The sequence below is a fragment of the Triturus cristatus genome, chromosome 2_1 (genome assembly GCF_964204655.1).
Source record: "Triturus cristatus chromosome 2_1, aTriCri1.1, whole genome shotgun sequence".
In the NCBI taxonomy this organism is placed as follows: Eukaryota; Metazoa; Chordata; class Amphibia; order Caudata; family Salamandridae; genus Triturus; species Triturus cristatus.
This window is the reverse complement of record NC_140581.1, coordinates 307,390,812-307,408,750: the sequence shown is the minus strand read 5'-3', so window position 1 is coordinate 307,408,750 and position 17,939 is coordinate 307,390,812. Positions and strand designations below refer to the sequence as shown.

Sequence of the window (17,939 nt, the reverse complement as noted above, 5' to 3'; positions counted from 1 at the left end):
ATCGATCGATCGAGCGGCTGCTCTCGGTTCAGTCTTCTTGCTTGTGATTGGGGTATCGGTGACGCATCACCAGGAGGTGACTCCGCGTCCCGGTGCAGTCTGAGGAAGAGGTTGAGCGGCTGCTCCCTTCAGGTAGAGACCCCGGCTGGGTGTTTCCCTGACTCCTCGATTCTCCCCAACACTCTTCGTGCCCCTCACAGCCTACCGATTGGCATTGTCGGCCATTTCATTTCTGCCCTCTGTTGGCATACGCCGGGATCGGCGTATATGCAGAGGACGGTTAGGACCATCCGTGCTGTGGGCTGGTAACGTACTTAGCCTGGAGGATTCCAGTGACTATAACTTTTGTTTGTTCTTTGTATTTTATTTGCCTTCATTAAAAGAACTAACCCTTCACAAGTGGTTGCGTCCTCATTGTCGTGTCTGTTAAACGATCCTGAGACGTTCAGGGCGTTACACATGTACACCCGGAATGGTGTAAGTGGACTGTTATATGTGACCCTACTGATGATTTATTATTCATTGATCTGTTATAATGTTCTAATATATTACTCTTCATCATATATTTTATCTGTCTCCATGCTATGAATGATTATACAGAAGTTCACAAACCTGTCATGCTTTGAATGATACATCAATAGAAAATTGTTGAAAGAAAAAAGAAAATCAATTAGTGACATGGTGGCCAGCTGACTCTTGCAGGCCATTTTCCCTATGATTGTTGTTGATAGGATTGATTTTCAATTCGACCTACCTAATGAATGTTAATAAGGAAGATCGAATTGCGACTCAATCTGATTCTTATTTTTATGAACCGACCTAATGGTGCATAAGTCAGTTTGTTAAAAATATTTACTGGTCGCAAAACGTCTGGTTGCAAATTCAGACAAGTACTTTGTGAGCAGTACATAGTACATCTGGGCCTTGCTACTTGTAAATTCTATTCAATGTTCCAGGTTTAATGTGGTGACAGAATGTGTATTAAGAAAACAAGTGATGCCAATCAACATGAAAAATAGGTGCCTACCTGGTAGTTGAATACAATGTCAGGATGTTGAACCTGTGGTGGTTATTATGTTGAAAACTAACTCCTGATCCAATACCTGAGAAAACAAAATTAGCTTACAGTCACCTTTCATCAATAATATAACAAAACAGATCCAAGTTTTTGAAGGTTATCTAAACAAAAACATTAATGTACAAATAAGAAACTGGAATAGAAAAGTCAGGATATTTGTCAAAGACACTGAGATTAGATCCAACTGTATCAGAACATGATCTGTAAACATATCTCTGCAAGAGTTGATTTTAGATTAAATTAGCCTTTAGTATCACAAATCCACGTTGAAGGTGGCACTGTCTTATGATTAACTTGAAGAATCAAGGTGGAAACTAGAAAATCTCACAATCCTATTCCTGCACCCCAGCTTTCAGTGACTTTCAATGCCTCTTCCCTTTAAAGCCTATGGTAGAATCCATGCCTACGCCCTTTTGTATGCTACACCGTGCATCATCTGAAAGTGAGGACCCATGGGAACCCCCACGGGCAGAAGTTGGACGGCCCCAGGTGAAGGGGGGCCTGCTTTGGGCCCATAAAGACTGATTCCGGCAGCCTTTTCGATCCGGGCAAAAGAAATAGTAAAGGCTGTCCTAATCGTTGATAGTACTTGCTTGCTTGGAAAACCTACTCCATAGAGCTGTACAATTTGGCTCCGGAGGGCTCTATCTCTCCGTATGCCTTCTGGAAATGATTCGGTCAGTGCTAAGGGTTTCCAGGCATCGTACTTGGTCATTCGGAATTGGGAATGAGTCGGTCGGAAACAAGGGCTCTGGATCGGTTTAGGTAAAACCAAATTCAATTCGGAGCCCTTCCGACGGAGATCAGAATCGGGCCCTTTAAAAGGACCTCACAAATACATACATTTATAAATAGCCAGAACAGCAGACTAATCATTTGAAAACGTGAAAGGATGTCGGGAAAACATTTTGGTAGGCTTTCTTTCAGACGGCTCCAGGTGCTTTTAATCAGTTGTCCAAAAACTTGGAGGAAGGCTCTCTTTCTCAGTGCCCATAATCGCAAACTGTTCATGAAGACTCAGTATTAGAGTGAGAATTTTTAAAGGTCTCATTTACTTGGACAAGAAATGAATTGTCCATTCCTATCGCTGTCCAGTTCAGGTTCTTCTGGAGTCCCACTGATGCAATAGAGCAGAGGTGCTGGGTTGGGCGACTGGAGTGGATTGGCACAATGTTTTTGCGAAAGACAGCAGAACAGATTTCTAATAAAAAAATATGGATAGTCCCATCCTCTTCCAAATGTGCAGACCTTACATTAGCCTTAAGCAGCACCTAGTAATGATCACAAATCATCTGAAGATGTTCAAATAGACTTCTCTGTGGGTTGAACCCTGATGAACCAGAGAGTGCTATTCTAAGGGCAACAAAATTGTAGAGTCCTCATCGGTAAAGTAAAAATTCCCAATCTGTGAATGGGTTTCAATATAGAGCATACAATCAATAGACTGAGTGCTTTCTCGAATTTATTTATTTATTTGAGTTTTATATAGCACTGGCTAGACCCGGAGGTATCAGAGCGCTTTACATGAGGATCAGAGTTACAGGTTAACATGTTACATTTGTTTAGGAGCAATCAAAACAAAGGAAACAAAGAAAAAGGGCTGAGTTACAGAAAATTCGTTATGGGAGGGGGTGGGAAGGGAGATGGGGAGAAACTGTGCCCAATGTCCGGCTGGGTGGGTGACAGCCGAGGGGATGAAGCACGGCCGATCTCCTCAATAGCTGAACCAAGCAGCTCCACCGGGCGTCGGACATAATGCTCGGACTCCGCTGTCAGGATAGTGATCTGGTGTACTCAGAGAAGGTCAGAGTAGCGCTGGGGGTTGGGGGGGTAAACCATGGTCCGAATGAAATCCAGACGCCATCTTGTGGTCAGGCACGGTCAGTCACTGTGAAAGGGTCCAAGTTGATCTTATTGAATCGGAAGAGGTCGTCACAGGTGAAGGTACGTAGCGTAGTTATTTCGCGGCAGATATGTGACTTCTGTGTTTCGCTTCATCAACCTAGGGAATGCCCTTCAGTGGCCTCGGGGGCCACGTCGTGTTGTAGCTCCTTGGGTTGCCTCCATTCGTAGCCCCAGTCTTCTCGTGGACGGCTGCCTCATCAAGGAAGTATGACGAATGAGCTCAATGGCGGCTATCTTGGCGTCAGGCAAACGGTTATTGATCCTATCATTGAGTGGTGTGGGTTGCTTTCACTGTCCGTTCTTCACAATATGATCTCCAGACGCCCCGCTGGTTCTTTTGCTGGCGTCAGACCTATGTCACAAGTTATCCTTTTAAAGGGATGCAACTTTGGGTCCCATCGCAGACATTTTGGGGTCAGGCGGCGCGGGAATGGATCCACCCCCGTCCTGCCGGTGCCCCGTGTGTCCCCTAATGCCTCCCCCCAGCCGGCACGGGGTCCCGGCAACTATGTCTCACGGCAGGGGACGTCCGCCTACCTCCTCTTAATCGCCTCTCTTCCAGGCCCTCCTGCAGAGATTGAGGTTTGCCCTCACACCTCCCGGCACCTATTTATGCCCCCGCTAGCTCCCCGCGGATGCAGACTAGTCAGTCCTCTCTCTGCCTTGAGGCCAAAAGCAGCAGTCCATACCTCGGGCCACCAGCAGCAATGACAAACCCGCTTCAGCGCTCTCGACATGCGCCCCCGGCTCCTCCGGTGGAGCCTTCCCCAGCAAGCATACGAATTCACTGGTAGCAAACCTGTGTGCCAACGTCTGGGCAGATGCTTGATTATCAGCCTCCGCCGACTATCTGGCAGATCAAGAGCTACGTGCAAGCACTTCAGGCCTTCCTCCCCGGATCTCTGAAAATGTCTCTACCGTCTGACCTGGTCCTGTCTGTTTCGGGGTGAATAAAGGCGTATTTCAGTACATTGCTGAAGACAATACAATAGCTAGTACAAGGTTCTTCTTAAATAAACCTATTTGTAGTAGTCATACAATGAGTAGTAATTTGTGGTATTGATTCTATAATCTTTATTTAAATTAATTTAAAGCCATTTTTTAAAAAAACACCTCAGTACAATTTTAGCATAGCAAAAGAGATTCAGACGATGCATGGTCACCACCAAACATATTAAGGAAAATAAAACCTCAAAACCATGTTAAGAGAAATATAATGTAGTAGAACAATTCTGATCACTTCTGCTTGGAAGAAAAAGAAGAACTGAAGCAAGGGTGAGGCTCCTGTATATTTAGTGTTTGCTTCATATTTCGATATATATTGGATAGCTTTATTTGTGAAGATTGACATAAAATCAAACAAATGAACAGTTCAACAATATAGCCATCATATGAAAACTGTATAACCTATACCTGTATTAAATTATTAATATTAATATTAGTATTTTACATAATTTCGAGATCTTAATTTAAGGGACCCTGAAAATTGAGAGCAATCAAATGCAACCCAAAAACTCCAGTCTTACTGTTAGCAACAGTATTCCACCTTTATTTTTTTGTCTACCCCTAATGGTGAACTTTTGACTTTCACTGTTATTGTTAATTAAAAGGAACATACTCTGAGATTACATCAAAGGGGCTATACAGTGAAGGATATCACAATACACCTGAAAACCGAACAAAGTAACATTCAAAAATGCTTATTGTTGAGGACTGTTGGAGATGCAGGGTTGGATAAAGAGAAGAGATTTTCTTTAAAAATTGTAATCTACACCGGATAACCCCTTTAATCGCGTTGTAGTGAATTAAATGAAAGTAGTGCTTGCGATCTAGTGATCCATAACTAACTGAGGAAGTGTATGCATATACTGGGTGAACCAAAGGATATAATCTCCTTTCTAGCTCATATGTATATAATAATTTATCATCTAGGGTTTCTTTTGGGCCACTAGGGGAACTAACCCATTTGTTTAATATAAGAAGAGAGGTGAGGCAGGGATGCTTCCTTGTACCTTTTCTCTTCTCTTTTTTTTAATCATTGGTGTTGATGGGAAACTGCATTCACTTGGCACCGACATCCACAAAGCTGGCCAACGGTCCATACCAATACTTCTGTATGGATACGATGTCTTACTAGAGGAGATAGATCTGAGCATTAATCGTTTAAAAAAAAGAAATTACCATGAGCTGTGCTAAAAGACGATTAAAGACCTGCCTCTCTGGGGGCGTAGCCAAGCTGGCATCTGGTGTCTGCTATGGATGTGTAAGTTGGAGCTCTGCGTCGGGTCCCCCAATAATCCTCATTTATACCCCGCATCCCTACCATCCTCGGTCTCCACACCTGCTAGTGTGTTACTCTTGACATGGGCGTAAATCCGGAGCCGACCCCTGCAGGAACCGGAGGCGCTCAGCCGGACCCCTTTGTGGCAAGCACAGCCAGGCCTGGAAAGATGGCCCAGCTGTAGACCCGTAGTGTAGATACACTTGAGTTGAGAACGGTGTATTGAACTGAGGTCTTGACACCGTAGGACACCCAGAGCCGTGTTTTCTTCCTCCTGAGAATATGGTGGTGTACGAATTGCACGAACACCGCTCTTTGCCACATGGTGGAAGGTTTGGACCTAGTCTATCCAGCGCCCTGCCAGACACCCTGCACTGGGTCCATGATGTCCCAAGAGATCCGGACCTGCTGCCTGCTGGGCCCAGCACCATGGTGTCATGGAAATCTCCCCCCCACTTCGAGTATGCTTGACCCTGGTGTGACTGCGTGAGGGTGGGGAACGCAGCCACTACCACCCGCTTCCCTTGACCGGACTCCTCAGGAGATTTTGACCTGAGCCGAACCCAGCGTGATCGACGCGTGATGACCTGGCTGCACGACCCCCAGGCCCTCCATGCCTACACTGTCGGGAGCTGCATCATGGATTTAAACAATGCAGGATCCCGCCACCGTGCTCTCCCGGGCGGGCCGACTCCCTGCCAAGTGCCCTGGGACCCGTTCGGTGAGGGTACCTGCGGGGGAGTGGAGGCTTACCTGGGCCAAGTCAAGGCCCGCTGCAATGTGATGCAGCAACATGGACAGTGGACCACCGATCTCCTTAGACGAGCGCCCAGATCTTGTGGGGCTGATGAAGGTGCTATTCCTTCTGCCTGCCTGACTTACAGTGCAGCTGTCTTGAGGGCCGACCGGCATCCAGTACCGGAGTTGCCGGGAGCCTTGAGGGTCGACCGGCATCCAGTACTGGAGTTGCCGGGAGCTGTCTGTTTGTCACCCCCACAAGAGGATCCTGTGGCGAGGACATGGGCTACACAGTTGCAGTGGGACTGAGCCACCCCCTACTGCAGATAAGAGTTGCACTGCGCATTGGGGGGAGTGAGGGCCCAAGAAGACTGGAGTTATAAATCCCTGGTGGCTCTAGGGATCTTTCTGGAGCGCCTCTGGAGGCCACTGGCCTTCACACCCCGGCTGCTCACTCTTAACTGCCACATCAGACTCCATCATATAGAGCCTTGCCACCACAGAGGTGCCTGCAACGTTGTTGAGGAGTCGCTCCTCGAGAGATCTCAACCTCGAAATTGTTGGTAGGTGCTGGCGCACTGGGAGCTTGTTGGCCACGAGAATGCTGCATCTCTTCATGCGCTGAATGGTTACAGATGCTTGCTGCTGTCCGGACACCTGTCTCCCCCGTGCAAATTGCACAGCACCGCTTTCTTATAATGGTCTCACACTTTGATTTTTTGCAACCATCTGCACCACTCTACATGCCCTTCTCCACCTCTTGGCTGAGACCGCCCGTGGCCGGCACATCTGGAGATCTGACGTGTCTACTGGGGTGGGCACCATTTACAGAGGTGGGGTATCACATTACCCCACAGACATGGTTAAACCTAAAACCGCCAAACCCAACAGACGCCGGACAAGGCCGGTGAGATGGATTTGGCACAAGGGAAGAAGATCCTCAGTAGCCTTCAACACCTGGAACAGACTCTCCCGGCTCACACAGCGCAATTTGACAAGGTGCTCAGAGCGATCCTGGACACCAAGACTTCCCTGGAGGCCCGCATTGACACGGTTTCGATAGAGGTTAACCTTAGACGCACCGACCACCGCAAATTGACGAACCGAGTGGACAAAACTAAATCTGCGTTATCGGTCCTTAACTCTATCTATCTATCTATCTGTGACACTTATATAGCGCGCTACATACCCGTAGGGTCTCAAGGCACTGGGGGGGTGCCGCTACTGCTCGAACAGCCAGCTCTTCAGCTTCTTCCTGAAGGAGAGGTGGTCTTGGGTCAGGCGCAGGTCGGTCGGGAGGGAGTTCCAGGTCTTGGCGGCCAGGTAGGAGAAGGACCTACCTCCTGTAGTCGCTCTTCGGATGCGGGGGACGGCGGCGAGGGCGTGGTTGGCTGATCGGAGGTGGCGTTTGGGAGCGTAGAAGTTGATCCGGCTGTTGAGGTAGCTCGGGCCTTGGTCGTGTAGGGCTTTGTGTGCGTGGGTGAGGAGGCGGAAGGTGATTCTTTTGTTGACGGGGAGCCAGTGAAGGTCTCTCAGATGTCCGGTGATGTGGCTGGTTCGTGGGATGTCGAGGATGAGTCTGGCTGAGGCGTTCTGGATCCGCTGGAGTCTCTTCTGGAGCTTGGCGGTGGTACCGGCGTAGAGGGCGTTGCCGTAGTCCAGTCGGCTGGTGACGAGGGCCTGGGTGACGGTCTTCCTGGTCTCGGTGGGGATCCACCAGAAGACCTTCCGTAGCATGCGTAGGATGTTGAAGCACGCCGAGGAGACGTTGTTGACTTGCCTGGTCATGGAGAGGGAGGAGTCCAGGATGAAGCCCAGGTTGCGTGCATGGTCTGTCGGTTTGGGTGCGGTGCCCAGGGCGGGAGGCCACCAGGAGTCGTCCCAGGCGGAGGGTGAAGAGCCCAGGATGAGGACCTCCGTCTTGTCAGAGTTCAGTTTCAGGCGGCTGGTCGTCATCCACTCGGCTACCTCTTTCATCCCTTCGTGCAGGTTGGCTCTGGCGGAGGTGGGGTCGTTGGTCAGGGAGAGGATCAGCTGGGTGTCGTCGGCGTAGGAGATTATGCTGAGGTTGTGTTTGCGTACGATGGCCGCGAGGGGGCTCATGTAGACGTTGAAGAGGGTGGGGCTCAGAGATGAACCTTGAGGGACGCCGCAGATGATTTCGGAGGCCTCTGACTTGTACGGTGGTAGGCGGACTCTCTGTGTTCTTCCGTCGAGGAAGGAGATGATCCATTCCAGCGCCTTGTCCTGGATCCCGATGTTGCTGAGGCGCTGTACTAGGGTGCGGTGGCAGACCGTGTCGAAAGCCGCGGAGAGGTCTAGGAGGATGAGGGCCGCTGTTTCTCCATTGTCCATCAGGGCTCGGATGTCATCGGTGGCGGCGATGAGGGCGGTCTCGGTGCTGTGATTGGCTCGGAAGCCGGACTGTGAGGGGTCGAGGGATCCATTCGTCTCGAGGAAGGCGGCCATCTGCTTGTTGACGGTCTTCTCGATGACTTTGGCTGGAAACGGGAGGAGCGAGATGGGGCGGTAGTTCTTGAGTTCGGTGGGGTCCGCTGTTGGTTTCTTGAGTAGAGCGCTCCAAAAAGGAATCGCAGGATCGCCTAAAAAAAGTGGAAGCGGAAATCACCTTCCTAAATCACATGGCAGAGGATGCTGAGGATAAGTCCAGGCGCAATAACATCCGCCTGCTGGTCTTTCCAGAACGCTCGGAGGGTCCCAGCGCAGAACTGTTACTTGAGGAATGGCTGGTGGCAAAGCACCAAATTTCTTCTCAATTGAAAGGGCACACCGCACCTCCAGCGCCATCATAGCACGTCTCCTTAACAACTGGGATTGTGACCTGCTTCTGCAGCGCTATCGCACCAAAGGTCCATTGACATTTAAAAATGCTCAAATCTCGGCCTATCCTGACTTCACTCTGGAGGTGCAATGCGCATGCGGATCGTTCTTGCATGTCAAGCAACGCATGCGGGACCTGGACATCAAGTATTCACTATTAGTCCGCGCGAAGCTACGCATTGTTGATAGGACATGACTCACATCTTCCAATCACCAGAAGATGTCTGGACATGGCTCCACGCGAAGGATTTCCTGAAAACAACTACCCCGGAGCACTTTTACAAAGAGACGGTGCACCAAGGGAAAAGTCTTTTCAAGAATTCCAATTGTTTGTTCATATAGAATTGTATACGACCTAGTCATCGCCGGTGACTCGAGATAGCGCCCGTTTCGAAAGAATGATGGAGCCTGTACATTGGGCCTAAATATACAACAACAAGGTTGTTCTATTTTTATCTGTGATACATACAGACTGAACTAAGAGTCCGACTAATATTTGAACTAGCCGGTGATATATTTATGAGCGCATCTATATTTGGAGAGAAAAATCCATTCTTACTAGGTCGTATACAATTCTATATGAACAAATATACCACTTGGAAGTCGGCCATTTTTGAAATTTGTGGTGGCCGTTCCTTAGAAACAATCTATGCCCTGACGAAGTTCGTAGAGAACGAAACGCGTTGGCTGAGTTTGATTTTTCTGAAAGTTGAATGAAAATAAAAGAACAACAATTGGAATTCTTGAAAAGACTTTTCCCTTGGTGCACCGTCTCTTTGTAAAAGAGTTTGTATATCTGGTTTTCCAGTAGAGCACAAGTACGGCATGCTCTGGACGTGTCTTTGCACCTATTAAGAAATTGTGTATTGATTTGGGATTTGGTGTGCTTAACATTGGTCAGCCGTACGGTTTTTTTGTTTATAACTACCCCGGAGCAACCTGAGGATGCCTGGCTTGACCCCAGCCATGTCTTCGCAGACACCGCCAACCTGGAGCATGCCCTTCTAAAGACCAGGCTGCAGAGGAGCAGGCTCGTGCATTGGCGGAGGCCATCCTTTAAAGCACAAACCCCTTCGCTCTTCTGCGGGACAGTCACCCTTCGGAGTCGGACCCTGGTGGCTCTCGCTCCATGCTTGACAGGGTTCACCGTGGACTGACGGTTACTCCCAGATCGACAGATGATCTGTTAGTACTGCTGTGGAGCTGTGACGAAGCCCGTCGTTGGCTGATGCCTCCCCATCGCTTGCAGTTGGCCTGTACTTAGCGTATCATGGGTGCGGGACTGCAAGCTGTTTCCACTAACTGGGCCTACACCATCACTGCCACATTAGACATTGCCGTCACAGCACAGTTGCCATTTACACTCCTTAATCTGAACCCACGCCTCCCGCAGGTTCCTATGTGGACTCTATGTTTTAATGTAGTGATGATATTGTTTTTGCACTTTTTGTAGCCTATATTATCTGGCTTAACTGTTACGTTTTCACAAGATGCTCTACTAGAGACCGATTTGTTTCGCAACACTTACCGTCGTGACCTGGGTTCACCTCACACTGCATGGACATTTTTAGGTGGGTTAATGGGTAGGACAGAGTATTACACATTACTCCCTCCTTGGCGCACAATACACTGCCCATGCCTAATCTCCAAATGAATACACGCATCCCCCAATATCATATCATGGCCTGGAATGTACGTGGCATGGCTACGTCAATGAAATGGCATAGTATATATGCTTATCTTAAGAGGACCCATGTCCACAAAGCAATGCTTCTGGAAATGCGCCTCACTGCCACTGAAGTACACAAACTTCGAATGCGCTGGCTGAGACAGGTACATGGCACCACATCCTCTTCTTTTGCCCGTGGAGTTCCTATTTGGATAGCTCCGAGAGCTCCATACATTGTGACTACTCAGAGTGTGGATACGGGTTAGATATGTAGTGCTTGAGGGTCACCTGGACGGCTCTCTCCTAACCCTTGCTGTGCTATACGCCCCTAACACATGTCAATGTGAGTTCCTCAACACTAACTGTGGTGCTCCTCCGCGACCTGTCCTCTTCCTCCATTTGGGGTAGCGACTTCAATTGTGTCTCTATGCCCCGGCTCTGTGCAACACCGTCCAAACGCATCACTCGCCATTTCTGTTGGTGGGTGACCCACATGTGTCTACATAATACCTGCCGACTCATACACCAGATAGACCACAAATATTCTTTCTATTCTCCTGTATATGCCTTTCACACCAGGATTGATCTCTTACTCTGCAAGCCCCACCTCGGCACTCAAATGGCCGGAGCAGAGTACCCGGTCCGCACTTTGTCTGACCACTCTCCTCTGATGCTCACAGTTCGAAGGGGGCGGCCCCCTCACTCATACCCACGTGGTGTCTTCAAGTGGAGGCACTGTCCGGCCCACCGTTTCGTGCGGACCTCGCCTAATGTATAGATTGCTATTTCACACTTAATACAGGCAGTGCATCCACCCGTACCATCGAATGGGATGCTTACAAGTGGTGATACGAGGCCAATGCCTCTCTGCCACATGGGGCCTACGCAAAGGACTGACTAAGGACCTTCTGACCACTGAATGCAACCTCCGCCTCCTAGAGGTGAGATTAGTCAACCAGGCGGCTGCCAATGAACAGTTCACACAATTACACAAACAACAAAACAAAGCAGAACTGACTCCGAGCAGGCATGACTACAAGCATCATTTAGCTTTACTGCATGCGGACGGTGACATTACTAGAAAGGTGATGTCATGGCTGGTACGTGAGAACCAACAGCACGCCCCTATGGCAGCAACAAGATTGAGGGATGGCACGTCATTGTCCACACAGTTGGATATTAACAGGGCCTTCCAGGATTACTACAGCATGCTTTACTCCGCCCCGGCTGTGGCACAGACCAGTGTGTCGTGTTGTTTCCTTGACATCTTACATCTGCCGCACCTGAACGTGCTTCAGAGTGCTGAATAAGAGAGGCCTCTGGGCTTAGACGAGGTGCGCACTGCCATGTCCCAGATTGCCCATGGCAAAACACCTGGCTCTGATGGTCTACCCATCAAGTACTAGGCCACAATCCCCACCCAGACCACACAGAGCCTCCTGGATGTTTTTAAAGAGGCTAGGGAATATGGCTGTCTACCTTTGTGAGGCGCTTATACTGGTTCTACCTAAACTAGGTAGGGACCCCCTCGATGTCCATTCATACCATCCAATATTCCTCCTTAATTTAGACTGCAAGATACTAGGCAATGTCATAACTAACTGCCTTCTCCCTCTTGTACAATCAATGATCCACCCGGATCAATCTGGGTTTATCCCGGACCAAAGCACTTTTATGAACATTCAGCGACTCTTACGCCTTCTGCATCACACCACATTGGATGCTCATGGCCAAGTGGCAGTGTTGCTGGATATCGAGAAAGCATTTAACACACTGGCCTGGGAATATTTACTTTCATCTCTCATTAGCATGGGGTTCAGCCCTCTTTACACCGACCCGGAAGTGCGATTTAAGACGAGGCAGGTGATCTCCGATCCCTATACGCTGGGGCAGGAGGCTGTCCCCTATCTCCCCTCATCTTTTACCTTGCCATTGAACCCCTGGCTTGTTGACTTCGCCAGTGTACAGTGGACTGGGGCATATGCGGATATGAGATATGAGCTACACCTTATCTCATTATACGCTGACAATGCCCTTATCTTCTTACTGGATGTGGAATCTGCTCTACCCAACCTAATGCAGATTCTGGAGGACTTCGGTTCACTCTTCAGCTTACAGGTAAACTGGTCCATATCTTGTGTGTTACTACTGACGCACACATTCGGAGTCACGTCTGTGGTGGCGTTACAACACTTTCAAGTATTTGGGTATACAGATATACCAGTCAGACCGAGATCTTAGGGAGGGTAATCTGTACAGGGCCATCAATTCCATATGTCACTCGCTCCCCTTTTAGCGTTCACTTCCGATGTCTCCTTTGGGCCGGGTCGCAATTTCTGAAATGCTTATACTCCCCCGACTGTTGTATTATTTTGCAGATCTAACTCTTTTGCTCCCCAGGTTCCTTTTCCGTGACTTGAACGGACTGCTGCTGGAGTTAATTTGGAGCTCAGGCCACCGTCAGATGGCTCTGTCAGTACTGCAGCGCCCACTTATGGAAGGCGGGCTGGGGCGCCCAACTGCTCGTTGTACTACGCCGTGGCACTACTGCAATGGCACAGGCCTTGGCTGGGTGCTCTGACAAGGCCTGAATCTGCGCTTGTCCGTACAGTCCTACAAGGAATAGCTACTTACACTTGGTTGTCTGATTCCACTATCCGCCCTACACTTTAATTTCATCTAATGACTGTGGCCTGCACTTGCTGGCACCGGTATCTGCACCCCAAAGGCCCCATTCTACCATATTCTCCCTCCATTCCCATTTGGGACTTAGCTCTATTGCGCTGGACACCAAGGCATATTGACTCATGCCCATGGACCGATACTGCACTCACTCAGGCAGGTGATCTCTATAATGAGGGCACACTCATGCCATTCCCGGACATGGTCGAGACATATGGACTGCACGCTGGCCTATTCCTATCATATCATGCTTCACAACGGGTGGCCCATGATACATGGGGTGCTGGGGAGGCCGAACTGCCACTGTTGCAAGCTCTGTCGATAATGTTTAAGTCTGACTCCACGCGCCACGCTGTCATGTTTCTGTACTCCGCCCTCAACACTACTCCTCCTGATCATACCACAAGGGCTCGCGCCAGATGGAACGCAGTGCTCCATGAACTCTAACGGACACAGCGTGGGCCCACGTGCTACGATTGAACGAAGGATATTTCCCGTAATCCCAGGTTTCGCTTCACCCAGTTTTACTATATACACCACATTTACCTTTCACTACTCTGCATTCAACGCATGTTTCCAACTAGCTCCCCAGAATGCCCCCAGTGCAGACTATGGGACGCAGAATTCATGCATACACATGGTATGGACTTGCGTTCCATTATTCTGACGTGGACTGAAGTGACATCATTAATGACAGTATTGTCCACACACTCCCTCAAACTCACCCCCTCCCCTAAATCCTGCTTACTAGGACTGCAACCCCGTGCGAACCAGGACAAATACTTACAGTGTTTCATTGACCTGGCCTTCGTTCTGTTTAAATGGAACGGAAGTCCCCCGCCTCCCCCCGGAGGTTTGTGGCTGGCTCTGGGTATTGTAGACATGGACCCGAGCCGAGGCACACACTTTCAGATTGCTCCGCGTGCAGGGTGCTTCCCGCGCAGGAGGTGGGGAGTGGGAGACGTTCTACCTTGTAGGCGAGGCCAAGACTGATGACCGTCCACCATGAACCCTCGGGCACCGAATACCACCACACGTGTAACATTAATGAGCGGCATCTTGCTGCTCACGTTGACACTCCCCCTTGTGTCCTGGCCGGCCTCTTCCCGGTAGCTTACCTGTATGCCCCACCAAGACTGTAATCCATAAGGAACTCTTAATTCCCTTTTTAACTGATATTTTAGATACAAAACCACTGCTAGTGTGGCATTCGATTTGGTCCAAAACCGAGAAGCTGTTTACTAAATCGGTCCTAAAAGACAACTGAGCTTTGGACCATGTGCTTAACATGCCTTGAATAGTACATATTAGAGATACTTTAAAGGACTAGACAACCTAGATGGGGATCTTTGGAAGAATCCTGAAAACATGGTACAGTTTCCAAAAAGGGAAATAAAAGATTTCTCTAATGGCCCGAGTGCACATGAAAGATATTTGAGAGGCCATAATAAAACTACAATGGTGAGTTATTGGTCAACTTATAAGTACTTGGGGACTAAACCCTATTTGAATCTAAAATTCACCATAGGTATATTTTAAAAATGTTGTCTAGGAATAATTCATCATTTGGTTGCACTTCCAGAAAGGGGTTGCTGGGGTTTTAATAACTTGATATGCCCGTGCGACAAGGAGATCCATTCAGTTGACATTGCGCTTGGAACTTTTCTGTAAATTTGATTCTATTTTTAAAAGAGAAGTTGTTTGATTTACGTACTTGATCAATTTAAGTGACGTAATTTATTTATTTGAAAGATCTAAATAGCGCAAACTTGGCCCAGGTGGGTATCAGAGCGCTTTACAATTTGGGCGGAATTACAAGAGTATACATAAGACAAAAAAATTGTCGTGCAACATATTAATTGTACTTGATGCTGTAGCCGAGATTTTCATCTGTGTTATACGTGAAAGGAAAAGTTGGGCATATTTAGAATTGTGATGACTTATGTATTAGTAACTCTTGTATGTTACCTCCGATGTAATGAATGTAGTTTTAACATGAATTCAGTTTTGGATAATATTATTTTGTGTTTATGTATTTATGATATTGTACTATAATGGTTTGCCATGCTTATAAACTGAATAAAGATTTATTGATTAATTGCTTGAAATTAAAACTTTAAAAAATTGATTTTTTCTATGTCTAACTTTCTGGTTTAAGCCTGCATTGCTTTAATAGCCAAAAGGTTCTACAGGAGTAGTGTGCTAAAATGGTATATTAAACATTTTCCTTTGCTTAGGTTTCTTCTATTGCATATAACTTTTTCAGGAGTCCCAGGGCAGGCAGGGATTACTGGGATCACTGTGCGATTATCCGAGCCTTTAACGAGTGGTGCCCTAGGAACGGACTTTGAGCACTAAGCCCCATTAGCATTTGACCCTCAGGGTAGCAAAGTCGAGCAGTCCAAGGCTGACTCTGGGAAGTGGTGTGGTGTTAGAAGTTCAGCACTCAGGCTACACATGCAGGCTTGAAGTCATGGCCTTAATGGAAGTTAAATATGCCCATTGAAGATTAGCCAATTTTACCACGTTTTAGGGGTCACAGTGCATACCGGTCCTAGGAAGCTTGTTTCCGGTCCAGTGAAGGCATGGCTTGGCAGTTCGGGCTGGACTGTTCCCATGAGGCCCAGGGTCAGACTGATTTGCATATGGCCATGTCTGAACTGGGGTGGCAGAGTGGGCTAAAGAACGGTGATGGATCAAATCCAGATCTGTTGACTGGGTGTGAGTGTTTGATTGGTTCTGATGCTCCGTCCATCACCACCCCCTTTTGTACCGCTTTGTTCGCCATAAGTTGGCAGGGTATGCTCAGACGTGAGTCCCTTGCTCACTTTGCCACTGGATTCAAGCAAGCCTGGCTGAAGATGGCTGAAATGCCAGAAACCGGTCCTAGGAAGCTTGTTTCCGGTCCAGGGAAGGCATGGCTTGGCAGTTCGGGCTGGACTGTTCCCATGAGGCACAGGGTCAGACTGATTTGCATATTGCCATGTCTGAACTGGGGTGGTGGAGTGGGCTAAAGAACGGTGATGGATCAAACCCAGATCTGTTGACTGGGTGTGAGTGTTTGATTGGTTCTGATGCTCCGTCCATCACCACCCCCTTTTGTACTACACTGGGAAGTAATCAGCAGTGCTTGAGTGCACGGAGTTCAAAGCCCAGTAGCAACACCCACAAAGAATGAGGGTCACTACGCAAAAATGGCACTCTCTCACAGGTATGAGTTCCAAATGTTTATTTGTAACCTGAATACACAACAACCGGATGCAAAGTTTCTTTATAAGGGGAATTAAAATATTACCATCGATCTGGCGTTGTGGGAAGCCAGCAACTGGAAGAAGTTCTGGAGAAGTCATCATACTTCTTACCAAAGAATCATCCAGTTCCTCAAGACCAGGACCAAACATAGCAAAGCGAGGTTCTGTCTGTACCACCAGTGAATGCCACAGTGAAGCCATAGCTCCATACATGCGCCGGTTCGACTTCACGCATTTTCGTCTGTCAGGACAGGTTGTTAAATATCTGTGAAATAACAGAAAAAGAAATTGCAAGTACTCGATGTAGGAAACAAAAAACATAGGCAAATACATAAAAATAACTACATTTTTTAACAAAAAAACCCACAAAAAACACACACAAAAAGAGAACATAAGCAACTGTCTCAATCTTTATTTAGGTACTTTTAAGGCCCTCTGCGCTTTCCACAAGTTGTAAACCCAATGGTGCAGCAGACCAAACAGAAGATGATCTTTCAAAGGACGAAGGGATGTGGTAGCATTAAAACTTTGAAAGACGAGCTTCAAAACGTGTGTTAAATGCCGTAAGTTAGGATTCAGTTCCTGGCATGTCTCACTAGAGTCGCCTCCACAGCACTAGTTTTTATGCTATGCATGAAATAACGGGAGCTAAGAAGCTGGAAGGGAGATGGCCAGCAAGAATTAGAAGAAGTACCAATCACCATAAAGGCAACCTTCCTTTTACCATGCTCACCCCTCCTTCCCACCTGCTTAATACAGATTTCAGGAACTAACACAAAGTTGATAACAGGAGAAATCAAGAAAAAGGCATCTGAAAAATCATGATACAAAGAATCAGAATCAATATTCAAAGAATTCCGCCTAACAAACTGAATCCCTCAAGTGGCTGCTCTAGAAACTTCTGATTAGGATTCACGCCTCTAGAAAGCTTAAGATGCAGTCATGAGTCAAGGTGAATGGGAGGAATCTGGCAAGTACAAGAAACTTGCAGATTTATTAACTAGAAAAGCAAGAAACAATCTAGCGATTGTCCAGATTGGCTACACACCACGGTCCACCAAAGTAGAAAAGGCTCTATAAAGACTCCTTTTGGAAATGAAGGAGGCATTAGAGTTTTCAATTTAATGTTGTGTGCATCGCAGTTTCATCGAAAATTAAAAATAATGCTCTCGGATGAAGTCAAATACCGTAACAAAGGAATATTCCTTGCAGGAAATTACAACTCAAAAAAAATAATAATAATAATCACAGAAAAAAGCTTATAACAGGCCTGATTTTGACAGGTAGGTATAACCACAAGTTCACCATGTAAGCTTGTCGTTGACTTGACTTGGTCTAAAATCCTACCTTTGCACGTACGTGTTTCCCTATATTTCAGGGCACCCTTGCTGATGCTGGCTGTAGGCAATATGTCAAATAAATCTTCTAGTCTACATTTGTTTGATGCAGTGTCCTTACAAGTACAGATACAAGATTAAGAAAAGGTTCCACGAG

The 17,939-nt window shown here is 47.6% G+C and overlaps 1 protein-coding gene across 3 annotated transcripts in view; it reads right to left on the bottom strand.

Annotated features, from left to right (window-relative positions):
- The window catches only part of FBXO4 (F-box protein 4), a 164,768-nt gene that overhangs the window by 91,542 nt on the left and 55,287 nt on the right, over nucleotides 1–17,939 (bottom strand). For all 3 annotated transcript variants that reach the window (XM_085631189.1, XM_085631191.1, XM_085631190.1), the window contains exons 3-4: nucleotides 16,490–16,710; nucleotides 1,028–1,103 (exon numbers count right to left, since the gene is read on the bottom strand). In XM_085631189.1, coding sequence (XP_085487315.1) covers nucleotides 1,028–1,103; nucleotides 16,490–16,710 — 297 coding nt within the window. The remainder of the gene's footprint in view (nucleotides 1–1,027; nucleotides 1,104–16,489; nucleotides 16,711–17,939) is intronic.